Source organism: Phoxinus phoxinus, assembly GCF_949152265.1.
Source record: "Phoxinus phoxinus genome assembly, chromosome: 19".
NCBI lineage: Eukaryota > Metazoa > Chordata > Actinopteri > Cypriniformes > Leuciscidae > Phoxinus > Phoxinus phoxinus.
In genome coordinates, this window is record NC_136894.1 from 29427829 (window position 1) to 29448043 (window position 20215).

At 40.0% G+C, this 20215-nt stretch overlaps 1 protein-coding gene and 1 long non-coding RNA gene across 10 annotated transcripts in view; one reads left to right on the top strand and one right to left on the bottom strand.

Moving 5' to 3' along the window:
* The window catches only part of tmem196 (transmembrane protein 196), a 35332-nt gene extending 15805 nt beyond the window's left edge, over positions 1-19527 (top strand). The window contains exons 1-5 of one of the 9 annotated variants that reach the window (XM_079591165.1): positions 8131-8345; positions 8496-8711; positions 9156-9212; positions 16630-16884; positions 18959-19526. In XM_079591165.1, coding sequence (XP_079447291.1) covers positions 8343-8345; positions 8496-8711; positions 9156-9212; positions 16630-16884; positions 18959-19027 — 600 coding nt within the window. In that variant the 5' untranslated portion in view covers positions 8131-8342 and the 3' untranslated portion in view covers positions 19028-19526. The other 8 variants (XM_079591163.1, XM_079591162.1, XM_079591164.1 and 5 more) reach the window with 8 other exon arrangements.
* Positions 10029-10735, bottom strand: LOC306987132. The gene is made up of 4 exons (XR_013795098.1): positions 10595-10735; positions 10452-10513; positions 10285-10368; positions 10029-10166 (listed from the first exon to the last, which is right to left on the bottom strand). It is a non-coding gene; the product is annotated as an uncharacterized lncRNA (long non-coding RNA).
* Positions 19528-20215: the final 688 nt, after the last annotated feature.

The following is a 20215-nucleotide window of genomic DNA, read 5'->3' on the forward strand; positions in this document are numbered from 1 at the left end:
ACTTGGATAAACGCGTATATGTTTCTAAAACATATTTGTATTAGCTGGGGCTACATTTATTTGATTAAATTATACAGTAAATATACAGTTAAAGTGTCATTTATTCCCTGAATGAATTTTCAGCATCATTACTCCAGTCTTCAGTGTCACATGATCCTTCACTCTGAAAAATGCTGGGTTGTTTCAACCCAATTTTGGGTCAAATATGGACAAACCCAGCCGTTGGGTTAAATTTTTACATTACATTTTTAACCCAACGTTTGGGTTTGTCCATATTTTACCCAAGATTGGGTTGAAACAACCCAGCATTTTTTAGAGTGTTCAGAAATCATTATTATGAAAGAATGATGTAGTTATTTGAACAGGCTTGATTCTGTCAGCGTGCATATTCACACTTTTTTACTACTGTGTGCAACATCTTTTGCAGTATTTCGGCTGTGTGCATTAATTTCCTGCACGAAACCTACAACATCAGCATATTGAAGTGTCCAATGCCGGCTAGTGTGAAGAAAAATGGTGCTTTCAAACAATTAGCATACAATGCAGCGATCTTCCCGCGGTTAAAACACTGCTCTCTCAAGCAGAGTCGCCACTGGCTGTTTTTCTCTTTATCTTCTTCAGGGATACAAGAACGACCCCCGAGTCCTTGTTTCCTGACCATTGCAGAACGTCCTTGGGCATTTTAACCATGATGATTTTTTACAACTAAAAGTTTCTTTAAAAAGTGAAAGTTGTGAATTTCCATGTTGAGATACATGCAAAAAACATGTTTTGGTGAATTTACACACACACACACACACACACACACACACACACACACACACACACACACACACACACACACACACACACACACACACACACACACACACACACACACACACACACACACACACACACATATTTATATATACTGTAAAAAATAAGTCAACCAATAAGTTGACAACATACATTTTTACATTGCCATTTTCAACTTTTTATAAAAGTTATACAAGATTCAACACATTTTTAAGTCGGTTTAATTTAATTTATAATAAACATCACAACCAAGTTTAAATTTTTTTTTTTTTACAGTGATATCAAAATTGTTCACAATTACCAAGTCACATCAAAATTGTTGCAGTGTGTGTGTGTGTGTGTGTGTGTGTGTGTGTGTGTGTGTGTGTGTGTGTGTGTGTGTGTGTGTGTGTGTGTGTGTGTGTGTGTGTGTGTGTGTGTGTGTCAAATATATGTGTAAATTTGCAAATATTTTTCATTGCCATTACATTATAGGCCTATATGCAAACTGATTCATTTGTATAATATATTATACAATATAATATTGTATAATATATGCATATACTACATATGTTCATACTTTTATGCTTTTCTACTTTTTCACACACACACAGGTTTTTTTCCAGGACCGTTACTGCATTTATGCTTTTCATCCTTTTCTACTTTTTGTCATGATGGCTCAGGCTGTGTGTGTTGAAGAGTCCCCCCCCCCCCCCCCCACACACACTGCATTAAATGTGGGAACTGTCAATGGCCAACAGGGATTTTCTGTCAGAATCCGCAAATGTAAGAAGTTTTAGCTTATTTTGCTAATGCTGACAATAAAGTTGAGCCAAACCTGAACTAACCATGTACAGCTGGCACAGAGATTAATAGCTGCACTCAATATTTTTTCATTATAAAAACACTGCTCTCCCAAGCTTGTTTGCATCATTGTTGCACTATACAAATATGTTCAGAATGATTTTTCCAAACATTCGCATTATCTGGTTTAATCTGTGCAAAAGTCAAGTTTGGCTGTCAGATTATCTCATATGATGTTTAGCATTTTAAGGCAATTGTCTCATTTCTTTCTAGCAGCAGAAAGAAGGGAAGCAGACATTTTAAATATATTACTGGAGTGATATATCTGCACTTTAACTCAAGTACGGGGTTGGTCACTGACTTAGCAAATAGCATCACGTAATAACAAGGCTCTGACAATAATGGATTACAAGAGGAACACACAAAAACACTGAAACTCTAAACTTAACTGAGCCTGGTTGTTAGCAGCGGCCGTGTCATTATAACCGGGTCCCACGCGTTCACAGGCGGTGATGTTCTCGCTATGTGCCAATAAACCAGCATGCTGGCAGGACCCCTTCAGATTCAAGCACTCCCTTGTGGACCATTAAACAAGCCTCCAGGGCGATCCGTGACATGGGCACATTTACAGTGTGACAAAACTGACATAGTTATCGCAGGGAAAATGAGCTCTTGTATAATGATGCCGTCAAAACATCATGGGGTTAAAGTCGAATAATGTGACGGGGGCCCCACGAAAGTATCCCGACACTTAAACCACATTCAAATATATATTGGATGTCATTGCACTACTAGATGATACAACATAAAATCAATGTGACACATGCAAACAAATGATTGATGATCAATTGAGGGGCTGTTTACACGACACCGTTTTCAAATAAAAAACGTACAACTTTTTATGCGTTTTGGCCGTTCATTTACACGACAACGGCGTTTTGGGTGCCTGAAAACGTAAACTTTTGAAAACGGGTTTAAGGGTACGTTTATACGACAACGATATGCTTAAAAGGGAGAAGTTTGTCCTTTGAGTTTTGTGCGTACGACACCATTGTCGAAACGATCCCCATTCACACGAATCCGTGAAAACTACTAAATATGGAAGCACGTTTTCAGAAGTTTGCATTTCAGGCACCAAAGACACAGTTGTCGTGTATGGTTATAATTATTCATAAGTATGCAGTGTCATAACTACATCTCTGAGGGTTTAACAAACCAAACCGTTTGAAAATCGAAAATAGAGCAAGTTATGGTTATTTAAAAAGTACATGCACCATTAAAACACAATGTTACGAGTTAGCGAGCTGACTGTGGCAAGATGGCCGCCAGGTGCGGACGTCGACCTCCATTTGGCCAGCAGCGCGGATGAGACATCTAGTCTTTATTATGTATATCTATGGCTGTTGCTGAATCATAGAGCTGAATAAACAGAAGATTGAAATGCTTTGATTGATTAAACATGACTTATAAATACACAACTGCTTTATTCTGCCACATCATCTCACAAATTATGCTCCTCTGTCGTTATGAAGTGAGTTTGGAGTAAATGCATGTTATTAAGTGTTGTCTTTTGTTGGACAAGAGGTTCATAAATGCTTCTCATGTTTGGAAAGATGTTTAAGAGACTCAAACTCACAGTGCTTTCAGAGTGAGCAGCGTTTGCAGAGCCGTACATCGATGACGAGCTGCGCATAAAAGATAATCGCTGCCTTTGCGATTTCAAAATCGTGATAAGCCATCTCGATTTAAGTGCGATTACATATAAATTGCGATTAATCGTGCAGCCCCAGTTTTTTCCCAACCACAGGTGTAAAAAACCCAGCATCTCAATGCAGTCTGCATTTACAAACACCACCTTTGCAATAAATCAGTTTGTAAAAATGTCATCCTTGTCACGGTCAACTAAGTGGCGTTATTGAAAAGTGGAAGCATTTAGAACAGGATTACACGAAAAGTCGATGAGCGGGATGACCGAGTGCTGAGGCGCATGGTGTGTATAAGTCGCCAATGCAAAACTTCCACTGCCATTAATATTATATTAAGTGGCTTTAAGTACTATGTACTTACCTTGAAATTAATAATTTGATACAATGGACTTATTGTGTACATACATGTTTTTACATTGTACTTATATTTTTTAAATACCTGCATGTAATTACAGCTGTAATTAATGTATGTAATTACATTGTTGACCCTTTCCTTATACTTTTACCCACCCTTAAACTTACCCATACCAGCACACCTGTCCCTAACCTTACCCGTATCACACCGCAATAGCAGCAAAAGTGTTTTACAATACAACATGAACACAATAAGTACATTGTACTTATTCTTCGATGTAAGTACATAGTACTTAAAGCCACTTAATATAAAGTGGGACCACCTGTTTTGTGGAGTGACGAATCACGCTTTTCTTTTTGTATTGTATTGTATTGTATTGTATTTATTTATAAAGCACCTTCCAGGCTACACTGTAGCTCCAAAGTTCTGTACATTGATATAAATCAAAACAGCTCATGACAAGTGATCAAGAACAAAACAACAAGATAAACAATAAAAAGGTACAACACATTAAAAGAGTGACTTAAAATGCAAGAGAGAATAAGTGAGACTTTAGACGAAACCTGAAAATATGTAATGTTGGGGAAGATCTAACAAAAAAGAGTAGGAAAAATATTGAAACTCTTTGGTAATTTTTTTGAGAGAGATGCTAACGGTCTAATCAGATTCAATGATCTATGCTAAGCTATGCTAAAAGTGCTACCGCCAGACCCGGAGATCGACTGAAGGGATTCGAAAACGGTAAAACTGTTTAACTCTAGAGGAGTTGGACAATGAGCCTATTTCCAAAAAAAGTGGAGTGTTCTTTTAACAGGAACTTATTTGAGGATCTTAGTGATATATTTGGCTTATAAGGCATAATGAGCTCCACCAAGTATTCTGGAGCCATATTCAAGTCAAGTCATCTTCGTTTATATAGCGCTTTTAACAATGTAGATTGTTTCAAAGCTGCTTTACAGAGATAAACGTATAATTTAAGGTAACAGATTGTTTTGGCTTTATAGCGGTTCTTGAATAAAGATATTTTTTCCCGCTAAAGTTAGTTTTGATTAATTCACTTCCGTCGAAATGAAGAAAGAATTGATTCTATAGTTATGTGCATTTGAATATATGTGCGCAGGTTTGTAATTCCCTACAAACCAAGCCTTAACAAACTACTTGTCTTGCTTATAAATTTTGATACAGAATTTTATTTTATTTTATCACTTCAGGGTAGGTACGCAAACCGAATTTTCCCACAACGCTTCATCTGTAGAGTACCATACAATAAACTGCTTTAAAAATATATAGTAAAATCTTGTAATGAACCCTAGATTGTATGGTAACCAGCCCAATGAGGGTAGGAGTGATATGATCTCTGGTTTGGTTCGGCAGTCTGATGAACGAGTCTTGGTTTGGCGGATGCCGGGAGAACGTTACCTGTAGAGTTTGGTGGAGGGGGGATGATGGCGTGGGGTTGTTTTTCAGGGCTTGGCCCCTTACTTCCAGTGAAGGAAATATTAATGCTTCAGCATACCGAGACTTTGGACTTGGAACAGTTTGGAACAGTTTGGGAACAGCCATTTTCTATTCCCCCATGAGTGTCCAAATGTCTGGTATTGGTTAAAAATGTCAAGCATCCCTAGTAGCCGTCTATGTAGGCAGTAAACTGCAGATCACCGCTTTGGAAAAGAGCCGAGATTACAAGTGGACAGGAACATGGTGATTTACATGGAGAAAGAGGAAGAGAAAGGAGGAGGATGAACAGACACAAACAGACTGCGGTGGTTATAAATAGACGGAGGATGTGAGAGCGTGTAAGCAGCTCTTCTGTCCTGCTGCAGTGATGCTAATGCAAGGTAATACTGAGACACAGGAAGACAAACGACAGGACAGAGCCGCCACGGGTCGGGAATTACTCGCTCGCATCAAATATTCCCATCTTCAGCATTTTAAGGGAATCGTCTGTTCTTTTCAAGATCAATCGTGCTGGAATGATCATATTTATGAGATTGCATGTAAACACCACCACAATGCTGTTTACCAGTGAGAAACGTCAAGTCCAGCCTTTATGTCAAGTGGCAAATCAATCACATAATAATTAGTTGACTGTATTTACTTTGTACACATTTTTTGCATTTTTAATGAAATAAACTATAATTAAACTTTCCAGAAAACATCACTCATATAGCCATGAGGCAAGAGGCATGCATTGCAAAACTACATTTCCCATCATTCATAGCTGAATGATAAATAGCCTACAAGAAATAATGCTTTTATGTTCAGAAGAAGTAAGGGGTCAATATCTCTTTATGAATTAATGTGCATCCTTGTTTAGGTGCAGCTGCTGTCTTTTTCAGAAAGTATGAATATGAATGAATTTGTCTGGTTTAGCTGGTCGGTGTTGTAACTACATCATTTTGTGGTTAAAAAGGCGCTAACAAGTGATAAACTGTTGGGCCTCGCAGGAATATGCAGCACAAACAATCTTTCAGAAATGTGTTATTACAGCAGAACCTGAAGAGCAAACAATACACCCTTATTCTTTACTCGTGGTCGCAGGATCTAAAAATATCTCCAGCCTTTCCATCCTGCTATTTCTAGATCACCGGTCACAACTGGGTCTGGAAACTGACAATCATTTCACATTCCCACAAACCCTGCAGAAGAGGGGGAGAGGGAGGAGGACACGCTGGTGAAGGTGGAGAAGCGCTGGAGTGATGACTCAGCAGACGGGGGTGTTGTTATCCAATCAATGGGGAGATTACAGACAGCTGATGTTCCCAAGCAGAGTAACAGACACATTATACAGGAATCCAGAAATCCTGACACACACACACACACACACACATTTTGATGTGACTTGGTAATCATTGTGAACAATTTTGATATCACTGTAAAAAACATTCTGCCTTACATTTTTACGTACAATCAACTTGTAAACTAACTTAAAAATGTGTTGAATCTTGTATAACTTTTATAAAAAAGTAAAAAATGGCATAACTCATTTTGATGCGTTTAAATCAATGTAAAAATGTATGTTGTCAGCGTATTGGTCATATAATTTTTACTGTGTGTGTGTGTGTGTGTGTGTGTGTGTGTGTGTGTGTGTGTGTGTGTGTGTGTGTGTGTGTGTGTGTGTGTGTGTGTGTGTGTGTGTGTGTGTGTGTGTGTGTGTGTGTGTGTGTGTGTGTGCGCGCACCTGCATTAATGCTGCTTATAAAAGACAAATTAACTTATTTTTGCCTTTATATTTTATTTTTGTCCGAATTCTGTACATAATGTTCTATCACTATTAAAGTAATTTAATCTTCAAATGTATTTATAAGTTCAAGTACATTGATTATTATTCTGTTAGTAAAGAAAATCCCCCAATTAACCACTATTTTCAATAATGATGGATGTTAAAAAAATTCTGATTGATTGTTTATTGGAAATCAAATGGGCAAACCTTTCCATTGTTAGTTTAATTGGTTTCTTTTTTTTTCTTTTTTGCTGACCTGGTTTGTTTGTTGAAATACTTACTGGTGAAGAACGTCAAATGCAAATATAATGTAAATCGATAAAAAATATAGGCTACCTAAAATATGACTGTGAAACTGTTCAATAACTGCTGTTGTTACGGTAACGGGAACAGAAAGTTGCTGCTTTGGGTTTGGGATGCTGCAGAAACACACTGTAGATGAGGACAGACTTCTACAGTTGTGTTGTTATGATGTTCTTTTAATGAGCGGATGAAGTGTCACAGTCTGTCACAGACATTCACAGAGCAACTGTGTGCAGTGTTTTGTTTAATTCTCTATATGAAACCTGGTTATGAATTATTTAGAGAGGCCATTTAGTTGGATAAATAAAATTATTTGGTTTCAAGACAGCAATTTTCCTTTCTGGCCAACCAGTGAGTAAGGGATTATGCAAAAAATGACCAAACATTTATTGTGACGTGAGTGTGACCTGAGATAACAAAATGCTTGTGGTAATGCACAGTAATGCAGTAGATCACTCTATAATGAGCATAAATCTGCTTTATAGGAATCCATATCACCGCCTGCCTGGCCAATAAGCAACAATTTCAAAGTAATGACGAAGTATTGTAAGACATCAATGTCCATTTTGCTTTTTTCTTCTTCTGTAAAGTCCCTAGAAATGTTTTAGGCATCACTTGCGCGTTGGTAATGTGTGGGAACTTCCATAAATATAATCACAGAGCATCAAAAGGCTACAAAAGTGCCCATAAACAGCACGCGTATTTTTTTAGTCTCCTATATGAAGCTCTCCAAGAGGACTAGCCTATATGGATTCGCTCCACTCAAAACCTTTCTAATGAAATGTAATTGAATGTTTTAATATGCTGTGGTGACACGTGCCGTTAGGTGTTCAATTCGGGTGTTTTATGCAATAAAATGTCCTGCCGGGGCACATTTACCACAATCAGCGCTTTTACGAACCATTGCGCATAACCGTGTGTTTGTGCGCGCGCACGTCTGGACACCTGCTTCGCTGTTTGACAGTGTTGCACTCTTCGCAACTTCTCCCGCCAGAATCGATTTAGAACGTTAGTAACAATTCTTCTTCGTTACATATGGAATTAAATAGCGATTATACAACTATTTTAGAAGCGCTCCGCTGCATCTCTGTAAAAGAATTTCGGGGGTGATTGTGGGCGGAGCATTTACTCCGTCTCTAAACTGAGGGAAATCACATGGGGCAGGACCAGAAGCATGGTAAACAGAGTGAGGAGGAGGGTAAAGTTAAACTGGTGGCGGTTACGCACCATGGAGAGCGCCTTTGCGCACTGATCTGCTTGGGAGAAATCACTTAAATTGATGTCATCTGCAGACTTTTCTGGATTTAATGTGTGTTTATCTGTGAAGACATGGAGTGAAGCGTTTTGCGCACCGGTCAGGAAGGATGCCCGAGCGAAGATGTGCAGCAGCCGGAAGATCATCTGGAGTTTGTTGGTTCTGTCGACGCTGGAGATAGGGCTCGGGGTGTCCAGCATCGCCCTGGGCGCGGTGGGCATCATCCGGGCGAAAGCCGAGCACAAGACCCAGCAGGGCGACGCTTCTCCGGTATGGAGCGGAGTGTGTGTACGTCTCACTTTTTTTAGTCTTATTCAGCTTCAATAAATGAGCTGTTTGTTGTCAGTCAAAAGGTAACATGTTTTGGGCATCCATAGTACCACAATATCGTATAGTATACAGTGATGTGCCATGGTACAGTATGGTAATCTGACCTATAGAGAACAATTTCTGATGTCATAACTTAACGATTCATCATAAAGTTGTCTTGGGTAGTTGTTTTCTTAAACAACACAGATAAATACGGTTTCGGTTTGCTCTAGAAATGTCAGATAGACTCGTAGTCTGGTGTTTTGTGAGGTTGTGAGATCATTAACTCGTATAACTTCATTTGTGTCCAGTATATGCACGGACACTACTGTCATCTGAATCCAGTAATATCATTTTGTCATGAGTTTCATTTGGTTCATTTAAGCTGATCAAATATGACCGATCCTGTGTTGTCTCTGCTAGTTCCTCATCTGCGGACTGTGTGGCATGCTGTGTGCTCGGAAAAGGACAGGACTGATAGTGAGTACGCACTTTAGTATTCTCCTGCACACATCCAACTGTACTAGACCTCTACTGTACACTACTGTTGAACACGCACTGTAAACAAGCCAGTTCACATTAGTCTCCCAGATCATGCTTTTCGTGCTTTACTCCAAGATTATTGGAGTATTACAAGCAAAATACTATTCCAGTCTTTATACTTTTCACGGTAAATTCACTGTTGCTTGCCATTTGTAAAATTCCTTAGTGAAAAAAGTAAATCCTACACCATTTCTTTCCAGCATATACAAGAACACATACACTTTTTTTTATTCTTCAATGTTAAACACTGCTTTATTGCGCTGTTGATGGAGTTTTATTATAGGTTCTTCATGTTACCAAGGTAACTGTTCCTTCAAGCAAGGGGGGGTGAGGTCAAAAAAACTTAACTACAACGTACTCATACAAAAAAACAGATTTATTGACAAATAAACCAATAGGACAATACATCTATCAAAGAAAAGAAAAGAAAATACATTGTAGAGCAAAAATTCATTTCCCCTCAAAAGATATTAATAAACAGCCAACCCCATTATAAACCCCAGTACAATCCCGACTTTGTCACACAGAACAATTCAAAATAAAACAAAGTAAATTACACAAACAACCCCAAAATCATATCAAATAAAACTATAGCACGCTCAAACCCAACCAAAGAAATCAATTCCACTGCAAACTTAAGTAAATCGTTCATGCGTTTTAAAGCTTCAAACTAGTACAGAGAGTACAAGGGTTGGCTGACAACATGAGGCTGGGAAGTGATATACAAACAAACAAAAAATACAAAAAAAAAGAAAATACCCCACTAGCCAGTACGATTCACAACCTCGATGCACTCATTGCGCTGGAGGCATACAGCGCGCACATGCAGGTACTGGCTAGATGGGGAAATCAAAACAAAATAAACACAAGAGGAACAGCGATCAACTAAACCTAATACAAAAACAAAAACACAGTTAACAACGACCACAAAGCTTACTTGTTACTTTATTCTCATTATAAAACTAAAATCAAAGCAATGACAAATACCAAAGCTTCAAATGAGGCCTACCTGCCACACAGCCACCAATCCTGGACTAACTTCCAAGATAGGAACGGGCGTGACCAACGGCCTACACATCCACAATGTTTGCGTCTGCATTAAAAACAATTACCTAATGTAGTAAAACAAGGCTTCATAAATATGACACAAAACAAATCACTATTTATTTAGCCTACCTGCTCACCAGACCGCTCATGCACAAACCAACACGGACATGTCACCGGACAGCACAATGTTTCTGTCTGCATTAAAAACATCTAATTCAGTGAAACAGGCTTTGTAAATATATAAAATAAAAGTAAATATTCACTTGGCCTACCTGCTCACCCAGACCGCGTCTGTGCACCAACACACAAGGAAAGGCTACCAAACAGCACAATTCCACACAAAAGATTGGACCTCCTCTCTAGGCCTCCCTACAGGTGCCTGCTTAAAAACCCTCTACCTACCTAGCCACGCCCTCTATTAATTGCCACCTCACCGGCTACATTGTTGATGGAGTTTTATTATAGGTTCTTCAGATCAGTATTTAGGTTTCTGGGTTCTTTAAAGCACCAGTATATATTGTTGCTGTAGAGAATAAAAGGTTCTAAATTAAACTTTAAATGGTTTTGGGTTCTAATTGGAACCATTTTAAGCGTGTAGAACACAAATAAACAGTAGAATTCTATTCTATTCTATTTTTTTTTTTTAAGGTTCCTAATTTTGTTTTGAGGTCTCCGGTTTACATGCATCCAAGCGAAAAACACATTATTTTCTCACAGTGTCTGAAACAGTTCAATCAGGGAATCAGTCTCTCTAAACCCCGCCTTTCCGAGAGCCTGCTCTGCTCTGATTGGTCAGATGGCCCAGTCTGCTGTGATTGGTCAACCGCTTACAGTGCCTGTCAGAAACCAAACGACCATTACCATATCTGAATTTCAGCTCTTCCTCGGCACTCGATACACAGTGATACGAACAATGGCGTCGGTTTTTCTTTTTATCAAATCTCATCCTTCGGAAGTGCAACAAAGTGGATTTGCTTTGGCAGCAGAAAACAGCGTCTTCTCAAACCAAACTCTTCCAGTCTCAGACACAACCACAGTGTTTGAGGGCGGAGCAAAGTAGACATTGTTCGCCAGCAGCCAATGAAAACTATAGAGGGCCATTATGCAAATTTGCTACAAACCTACTAGGGATGGGCAGCGATTAATCGCGATGAATCGAATCCAAAATAAAAGTTTGTGTTTTGAAATAAAATAAAATAAAAATGTGTTATTTATGTATAAAACATTTATATTTATATATAATATAAATTATGTAAAAATATATACATGCAAATAGTTCTTAAATATATATATATATATATATATATGCATATGTGTGTATTTATATATACAAAATAATTATACACAGTACACATACATATATTATTTAAACACAAACTTTTATTTTTGATGCGATTAATCGCGATTAATCGTTGCCCATCCCTAGACTCGTTCAGAATCGGTTCTTTTTTCTTTATTTGTCATGATCTTGGAAACTTTGCAGACTTTTTACATTCACAAACATGAAAGGTTGGCCCTAATAATAGCATAATACAGACCGTGTCTCACCACACACATCCCTATTATTTGTGTGTTCTTAATTTAGCAATGCTAACTAAATCTAGAATAGAAAGAGTTTGTTGTGGACGTCAATCTAAACATGCACATCAGAGACTAGTGTGTGTGTGTGTGTGTGTGTGTGTGTGTGTGTGTGTGTGTGTGTGTGTGTAAATATCCCAGGATACTTCACTGAGAGACGAGATTGAATTAGCCACCTTGGAGTGGAGTGAGCCGCCCCAGAGGAGAGTGTTAATCACAAATCGATAGTGAAGTGAAACCTCAGTCTGAGAGCTTCCGTGTCTCTCTGATGCTACTCTCCACATGTCTCTTTTCATAGCATTACTTGTTTTCCTCTGATTTCTTGTGTACACACTTTCAGGTTTGTCCTCAAACACGCTTCTTTCATTTGATCTCTCTCCTCTCCTGCGGATTGATGTAGTTTCTCTGGGACTGTAATGCTACTGTACGGCTGAACGCAAACCCTCCCCGTCTGCCGGTAATGATTCAGAAATCCTCACAGTAACGTCAGGAGCTACTCAAGAACACTTAAGCATTGTGTCTCTAAATCATGTAGACTTTTAGCCTCATCTCAGCAGGGTTTAGACACTTAAACAGAACATACTGTGTGTTTTGGCTGTTTCTCTTCGGTGTGTAATGTGATATAAGCTGCGCTACAGTATGAATGGAATACTAGTTTGCTGACGAGTATGTTTTGCGTACTATTTTTGTTACAGTAAAATAATATTAGAGACGGTTCGCACTTTTAGCAGAATCAATAATGCAATAAGTTAGGGAAATGACAGAATGGCTGCTTTTGAAATCAAATGCTTATTCCCTTCTATAATTTAAAATGATATGTGTGATACAAATGTTTCAAATTGTAGTATGCTACATTTGCTGTCACATGACCTCAAAACATTGCATTTTTAAATCAGTGAAAGTTAGAAGTATAGTTACAGTGCATTTTGTATTTAAAAAAATGTCGCCTAAACAATGCATTAAACAATACACACTTTTTCACTGATGGCAATTTAAAAGTAGTGGTGTATTCTTTCAGCGTCGTTGGCTTATGAGCAAAGATATGCAGGTTGCAAACGTCCAGGATGGCATGAATGAGCTGAGCAACCTTTTAAACGAATGGAAATGCTGATAAATAGCTTTTTATAGACATACTCAGTGCACTGCATACTGCATACATGCTACAAGTATACGCAGTTTAATCATGTTGACAAAAATAGGAGTATACAATACAATACCAGAGGTTTCTAGCACACTAAAAGGGGGTGTGTTATCCAACGTGTCCATGTGCTGTCGTCAGAAGTTTCTCGTGTAATTTGAGGTCAGATCTGTCCTGAAGTGTTGAGCTGGCAGATAATGTCACTGTCTGAACGTGGTCTGAGCGATCACAAAAACACTGAGCAGCACAATCCATTCTCCCTGTACACAGGTTTCGTCTTCACCCTCCGTTTACAGTATTTCTGCTGTGCTGTACTCTGCAGGTTAATGTACTTTGACCTTTATGAGCTTCCAAATCACTCTGAACAACACCTTAGCCACCGCATAGCAACACCCCGGAAACCTGGCATTATGGTTGTTACTGTGGCATGGGCAAACACCACAAAAGTAACTAAACAAAAGTATACTTAAATTAAGTACTACAAAAGTAATTAAATGGAATATTAAATGAAATTGGTATTTTAATTTGTCAAGGAGAAACGCTTTTAACGCATTTGTAATGATGTATAATTTTTTTTAGAATGTATGTTTGCAATATAATGTATGTGTCACATTGTTAATGTGTTTGTTTATGTTACGTTGTATGGAGAGTGTTACCCTTGCCTGTACCAGTTTTGTTTAAGTTTTATTATAGTAAAAGTTTGAATTGGAACTTTGGGCCTCTGCCTGTCTTCATCCGCACCATACCCGTGACAGATTGACCGACCAAAAACGCTATGGAGGCATTTCTGTTTAATCAGAATGGGAGTTCATTGGAGGAGTTTGTGGAAGTTTACCTTCATCTTCATCAGGATGTTTACTGGGAGGAGGAGTTTTTGAAGCAACGGTTCTGGAGAGGACTTGATGATCCACTAGCCCAGATATTGCTGCTCAGGGACTTAGATAGACCTTTTATTGAGTTTATGGACAGAGCTCTTTGGGTGTGTGGTTCCTCACTCACTGTGGGAGACATCCAGTCAGATCTTCGCGTCCAGCCAGATCTTCGCGTCCAGCCAGATCTTGAGCCCGCTGACCCTGCGCCAGAGCCCTCATCGCTGCCCAGCACAGAGCCCTCATCGCTGCCCAGCACAGAGCCCTCATCGCTGCCCAGCACTGAGCCCTCATCGCTGCCCAGCACAGAGCCCTCATCGCTGCCCAGCACAGAGCCCTTATCGCTGCCCAGCACAGAGCTTCCTGCACCGCTGGTCCCGTCCAGCCCAGAGCTTCCTGCACCGCTGGTCCCGTCCAGCCCAGAGCTTCCTGCACCGCTGGTCCCGTCCAGCCCAGAGCTTCCTGCACCGCTGGTCCCGTCCAGCCCAGAGCTTCCTGCACCGCTGGTCCCGTCCAGCCCAGAGCTTCCTGCACCGCTGGTCCCGTCCAGCCCAGAGCTTCCTGCACCGCTGGTCCCGTCCAGCCCAGAGCTTCCTGCACCGCTGGTCCCGTCCAGCCCAGAGCTTCCTGCACCGCTGGTCCCGTCCAGCCCAGAGCTTCCTGCACCGCTGGTCCCGTCCAGCCCAGAGCTTCCTGCACCGCTGGTCCCGTCCAGCCCAGAGCTTCCTGCACCGCTGGTCCCGTCCAGCCCAGAGCTTCCTGCACCGCTGGTCCCGTCCAGCCCAGAGCTTCCTGCACCGCTGGTCCCGTCCAGCCCAGAGCCTTCGCCGCTGGTCCCGTCCAGCCCAGAGCCTTCGCCGCTGGTCCCGTCCAGCCCAGAGCCTTCGCCGCTGGTCCCGTCCAGCCCAGGACCGCCTTCGCCGCTGGCCCCGGTCAGCTCAGAGCCCTCTTCGCCGCTGGTCCAGTCCAGTGCTGACCTCCCCAAGAAAATTTTGGGGGGGGGGCAATAAGTCCTCTGAGGGGATCGTGGAGGCCCTTCCGACACGGTCGCCATGGCCGCCCGAAGGGTCCTCACCGCCATGGCCGCCCGAAGGGTCCTCACCGCCATGGCCGCCCGAAGGGTCCTCACCGCCATGGCCGCCCGAAGGGTCCTCACCGCCATGGCCGCCCGAAGGGTCCTCACCGCCATGGCCGCCCGAAGGGTCCTCACCGCCATGGCCGCCCGAAGGGTCCTCACCGCCATGGCCGCCCGAAGGGTCCTCACCGCCATGGTCGCCCGAAGGGTCCTCACCGCCATGGCCGCCCGAAGGGTCCTCACCGCCATGGCCGCCCGAAGGGTCCTCACCGCCATGGCCGCCCGAGGGGTCGTCTCCGCCGTGGCCACTCGAAGGGTCCTCACCACCATGGACGCCTGAGGGTCCGTCTGCTCCGCCATGGCCACGCCCTCATCCTGCTCCGCCCTGGCCACCTGCACGTCCTGCTCCGCCCTGGAGGCTTCCTGCTCCAGATCGGCCACCTGTTCATCAGCCTCCAGGGCGCCCACCCTCCCACCCCTTTGGATGTTTTACGGCGCGAGGACGCGCCTGGGGGGAGGGGGGGGTTCTGTCACATTGTTAATGTGTTTGTTTATGTTACGTTGTATGGAGAGTGTTACCCTTGCCTGTACCAGTTTTGTTTAAGTTTTATTATAGTAAAAGTTTGAATTGGAACTTTGGGCCTCTGCCTGTCTTCATCCGCACCATACCCGTGACAGTATGCATGTAATATGCAATATTATTTTAATAATGCATTCATGCAATTTCTATTATTATTATTTTATTGTATGGATGCAAAATGTCTTATTATTTTACTATTGAATGCATGCAATATGTATTGTTATAATAATTATAGTGTTGATATAATAATTATAGTCAATTATAGTGTTCATAAGTGTTCATGCACTATGTGATATTCTTATATTGTGAGCTTTCAATATGCATTATTATTTTAATATTGTGAGTATGCAATATTCATAATGATGTATGCATGCAATATGTGTATTTATTTTTATATTGTGAGCATGCAATATGCGTTATTATTTTAACGATGTATGCATAAAACATGCATTTTTATATTTTATGCCTGAAATATGCGTTTTTTATTTTTATATTTTATGCATGCAATATGCATTATTATTATTCTAATATTGTGAGCATGCAATGTGCCTTATTATTTTAATATTGTGAGCATTAAATATATGTTATTATTTTAATTTGTATGAATGCAATATGTGTTATTATTTTACTATTGAATGCATGCAATATGCGTTGTTATTTTAATTATGTGTGCATGCAATATGTGTTATTCTTACATTGTGAGCATGCAATATGCATTATTATTTTAACATTGTGAATATGCTGTGTTATTATTTTACTATTGTATGCATGCAACATCCATTATTATTTTAATTATGCATGCAATATCTGTTGTTATTTTAATTATGTGTGCATGCAATATGCTTTTTAATGATGCATGCATGAAATATGTGTTTTTATTTTAATAATATATGCATGTATGCAATATGCATTACTCTAATGTAGTTAATTATTATTTTAATATTGTGAGCATGCAATATGTTATTATTTGAATAATGTACTGCAATATGCGTTATTTTAATGGTGAATGCATGCAATAGACACAAACAGCTGAGCTAACGTAATGCATGTTTCTGTTTCTCTCTCAGATGATCCTATTTTCCTCCTGCTGCATTTGTGGGTTAATTGGTGGAATCCTGAACTTCCAGTTTGTCCGCGCACTGGTCAAGCGTCCGGACACCATGCGCTCTCTGCACCTGGCCGTCATGTCTCTCGCGTGTCTGGGCATCAGCAGCTGCACGCTGTCCACGTGGTTGACCTGCAGACTGGCCAGCAGCGAACAGCAGCGCATGTTTCTGGAGAGAGAACATTCACTTCATCACTCGCACGAAATGGCAGAGAAGGTACGACGGGAGCTGGTATGTTTGTGCAGTCTGTGTGTACCGGCTCACAGGCAACATTCACTTCTAATGCCTTTCTAAACGTTCCAGTTCTTATTGCGAATGATTCCAAAGAAATGAAAAATGCCAGTAAAATTTAATCATTTGTTCCACATATAAAACAATTTTCCTTTTCAGCTGATGTCATGTAGGCCACATAGGCAACTTTATTATCATGGTTTTGAATTCCTATATGACTTTGTGGAGACTTGATGTGTCAAGATGCTTCAGATCAGGTGAAAAGGGTTGAAATGTAATTAATAGACATAACCTTACTTTGTATTACAAGCTTTCTGGAATTGTTATGTTTAAAGATGCAGACACATATTTAATCTAATTAAATATGCACTAATTTGCATATATTTCCAGAACAGAAATCTCAACATTGGATAAAGTCAGGTACAAAAAGGTCTGGCAAAACCTCTAAAATAGGAGTAAACTTTAAAGAGGACCTATTATGCTTTTAACATGTTCATCTTTATGTGTAATGTTGCTGTTTGAGCATGAAAAAGCTCTGCAAAGTCCCTCCAGCGGGAGTTCTTCTCTATATCAGTGTCAGTGTTTCTGAACTCCTGAAACACCTCCATTGTAGTCTTGAGTTTTCTTCCGGGAATGAACTTGTCAAAATATTCCTCATTTAAATAATTATACACAGAATAAAGGGGCGTGGCCTGGTTGAGTTAGTTAGTAGTGTGTTGAAACTGGCGGTTATGGTAAGGGGCGTTGACCAATCAGTCACAACACACTGCTCCAGCCGACCAATCAGAGCACATTGTGCTTTTCAGAAGGAGGGGCTTCATAGAGACAGGAAGTAAACAGAGCGTTACTGACAGACTGGGAAGAGAGGAGCTGCAACAATGGAGAATTTGGGAAAAATAATGTGTTTATGAAGATTCAAGCATGAAAATAACTTCTCATACAGTCCCCCCCCCAAAAAAAATAAGACTGCAAAAAGACATAATATGTCCGCTACAGACACAAATAGATAATGTAAAAATAAATAAATAAACATTAACAATTTTTTTTTTCAATAGTCTATATAAGAAGACATTATGGAAGCAAAAAAAAAAACCAGCGGTTTGCCTTAAAGCGCCAGTACATAATTTATTTATGTATTTCGGGAGTTTTCTTTCTATATAGAAAGAAGACATTATGGAATCAAAATTGGAGAAAAAAAATGCATTTTGCCTTAAAGTGCCACATAATTTATAATTGATTTATTTTATAGTAGTTCTTTATGGAACTTAAAAATGTTATTCTATGACAATAGGCTGTAAAACATTTTGTTCGAGTTAAAATATGTAATTCTAGTCTTAAATGTGTCAAGTTTGTACTGTCTTGTGTACGTGTATTAGCCTGGGAAAACCCAGACCACTCTCAGTTGTAACTGAGTAAGGGTCTGGCAAAGCTCCATAGACAATTCATTTCCACAGGGGCGTCACCAACGGACGTCGGATAGATCTAAAACCAATCAGAGCGATGAATGACATGACGTATGCAGAGCGACGGAGAAGCATCTCGAGACTCTCAGCAATTCTCTGTAACGAAAATGACCATTTTAAATCGCTTGAAACAGACGCGATAGCTGATTCGAACGAGTGATGTTGTGATGTTCCACGGCGGCATCCATCTTTGTAATGTACAAAATCTGCGTCACCGTCTCTGTTCTGTCGTCATCTTGTAAAGCCCGCCCCAACGTTTCTGATTGGTGCCGCGATTTCGACGTATTGGAAATGGGTTTCAATGGGCTCTTTGCCAGACCCACTTGCAGAGCAAATCTAAATTTGCCGGAAGTGGTCTGGGTTTTCCCAGGCTATACGTGTATCACACTTGCATCAAATTACTATTGCTGGTATTTAGGGTTAGTTATCTGAACAAACCCTAAGCATTAAACTTCAGTGTTTCTTATCCTGCACTATTTGTTCCACAGGCACACAGGACTGGTAAAAAACATAGGCTACAGTAGCTAAAAATGTAAGTTGTCTGTTTGAGTGTGCGTCTCGTACTGAAACTCGGCCGTGTGTTTGTCTGTTGGCAGGAGGTTTTGGATAACACCAGCAATGCCATCTCTCAAATCTCCTTCAACGGGCGGAGCGCTTCTCCATGACGGCTCGCTGCCCACACACTCTTGACTGCACAGTTCTTCACTCTGATTGGCTGAGTCAGGCTGACAGCTCTTCACTCTGATTGGCTGAGTCAGGCTGACAGCTCTTCACTCTGATTGGCTGAGTCGAGCAGACAGGAGAAGCAGAGACTGTAGACGCAGCGTCAGATAACAGCATTGAGCAGACAGACAGCCAATCAGTGTCCAGTTACCTGATGACCTCAGGAGACCTTGACAACCAGCGTACAGAAAACAGATATTTGAGTACGAAACAAGCATGCAAACGATCTTCTCTCTCTTTCTGTAACTCGTTCTCTCTTCCTGTATCTAGATAAAGGGAATGTTGAATCTGAAATTGTAATCCCGATATTGTATGGTATACCGAATGCTTTTATCCTGACCGTATCAAATGCACACTGTAAAATGCCTGTAAAGATATTTATTAATTTACAGTATTTTTATATAGGGGCTTCATATGAAAATGAAATAAAGAGGTCTAATGTAATTTGTGGTACAATGACTGATGATTAAAACATTAACACACAAAAACACTTTTACTTTACACACCACAATTTCTGTTGTTTTAAAGAAATCTTTAATATATAATACAGTAGTCAATGTTTGAAGTGGATCAAAACCTTTCATCAAAGTTATACATGAATTTTGAGCAATACCTGTTCTTGTCTTAGGACGACTTTGATTCACTTTTTGATCCACTTCAAATGTTGACTACTGTATGTAGATTTAATTACATAAAAGTTTGTTTATATAATATATGCATATGTGTGTATATATATATATATATATATATATATATTATATATATATATATATGTGTGTGTGTGTGTGTGTGTGTGTCGTGTGTTTATATAATTATATACACATTTATATTTTATATTAGATGTGATTAATTACGATGAATTGATTTGACAGCGTGTGTGTGTGTTTATATATATATATATATATACAGTATGTGTTTTTTTTCACACACACTTTTATATTAGATGTGATTAATTACGATGAATCGATTTGACAGCGTGTGAGTGCGTGTGTGTTTATATACAGCAGACTAACCCAAGTGCTGTAATATTCTTAATTTTTCAATTAATTACTTATATTTTAAATTTAATTCTAATTATCTTTTATTTTTTTATTTTTAAATAGTTACTATTAGCGACAGAAAGTCACAAG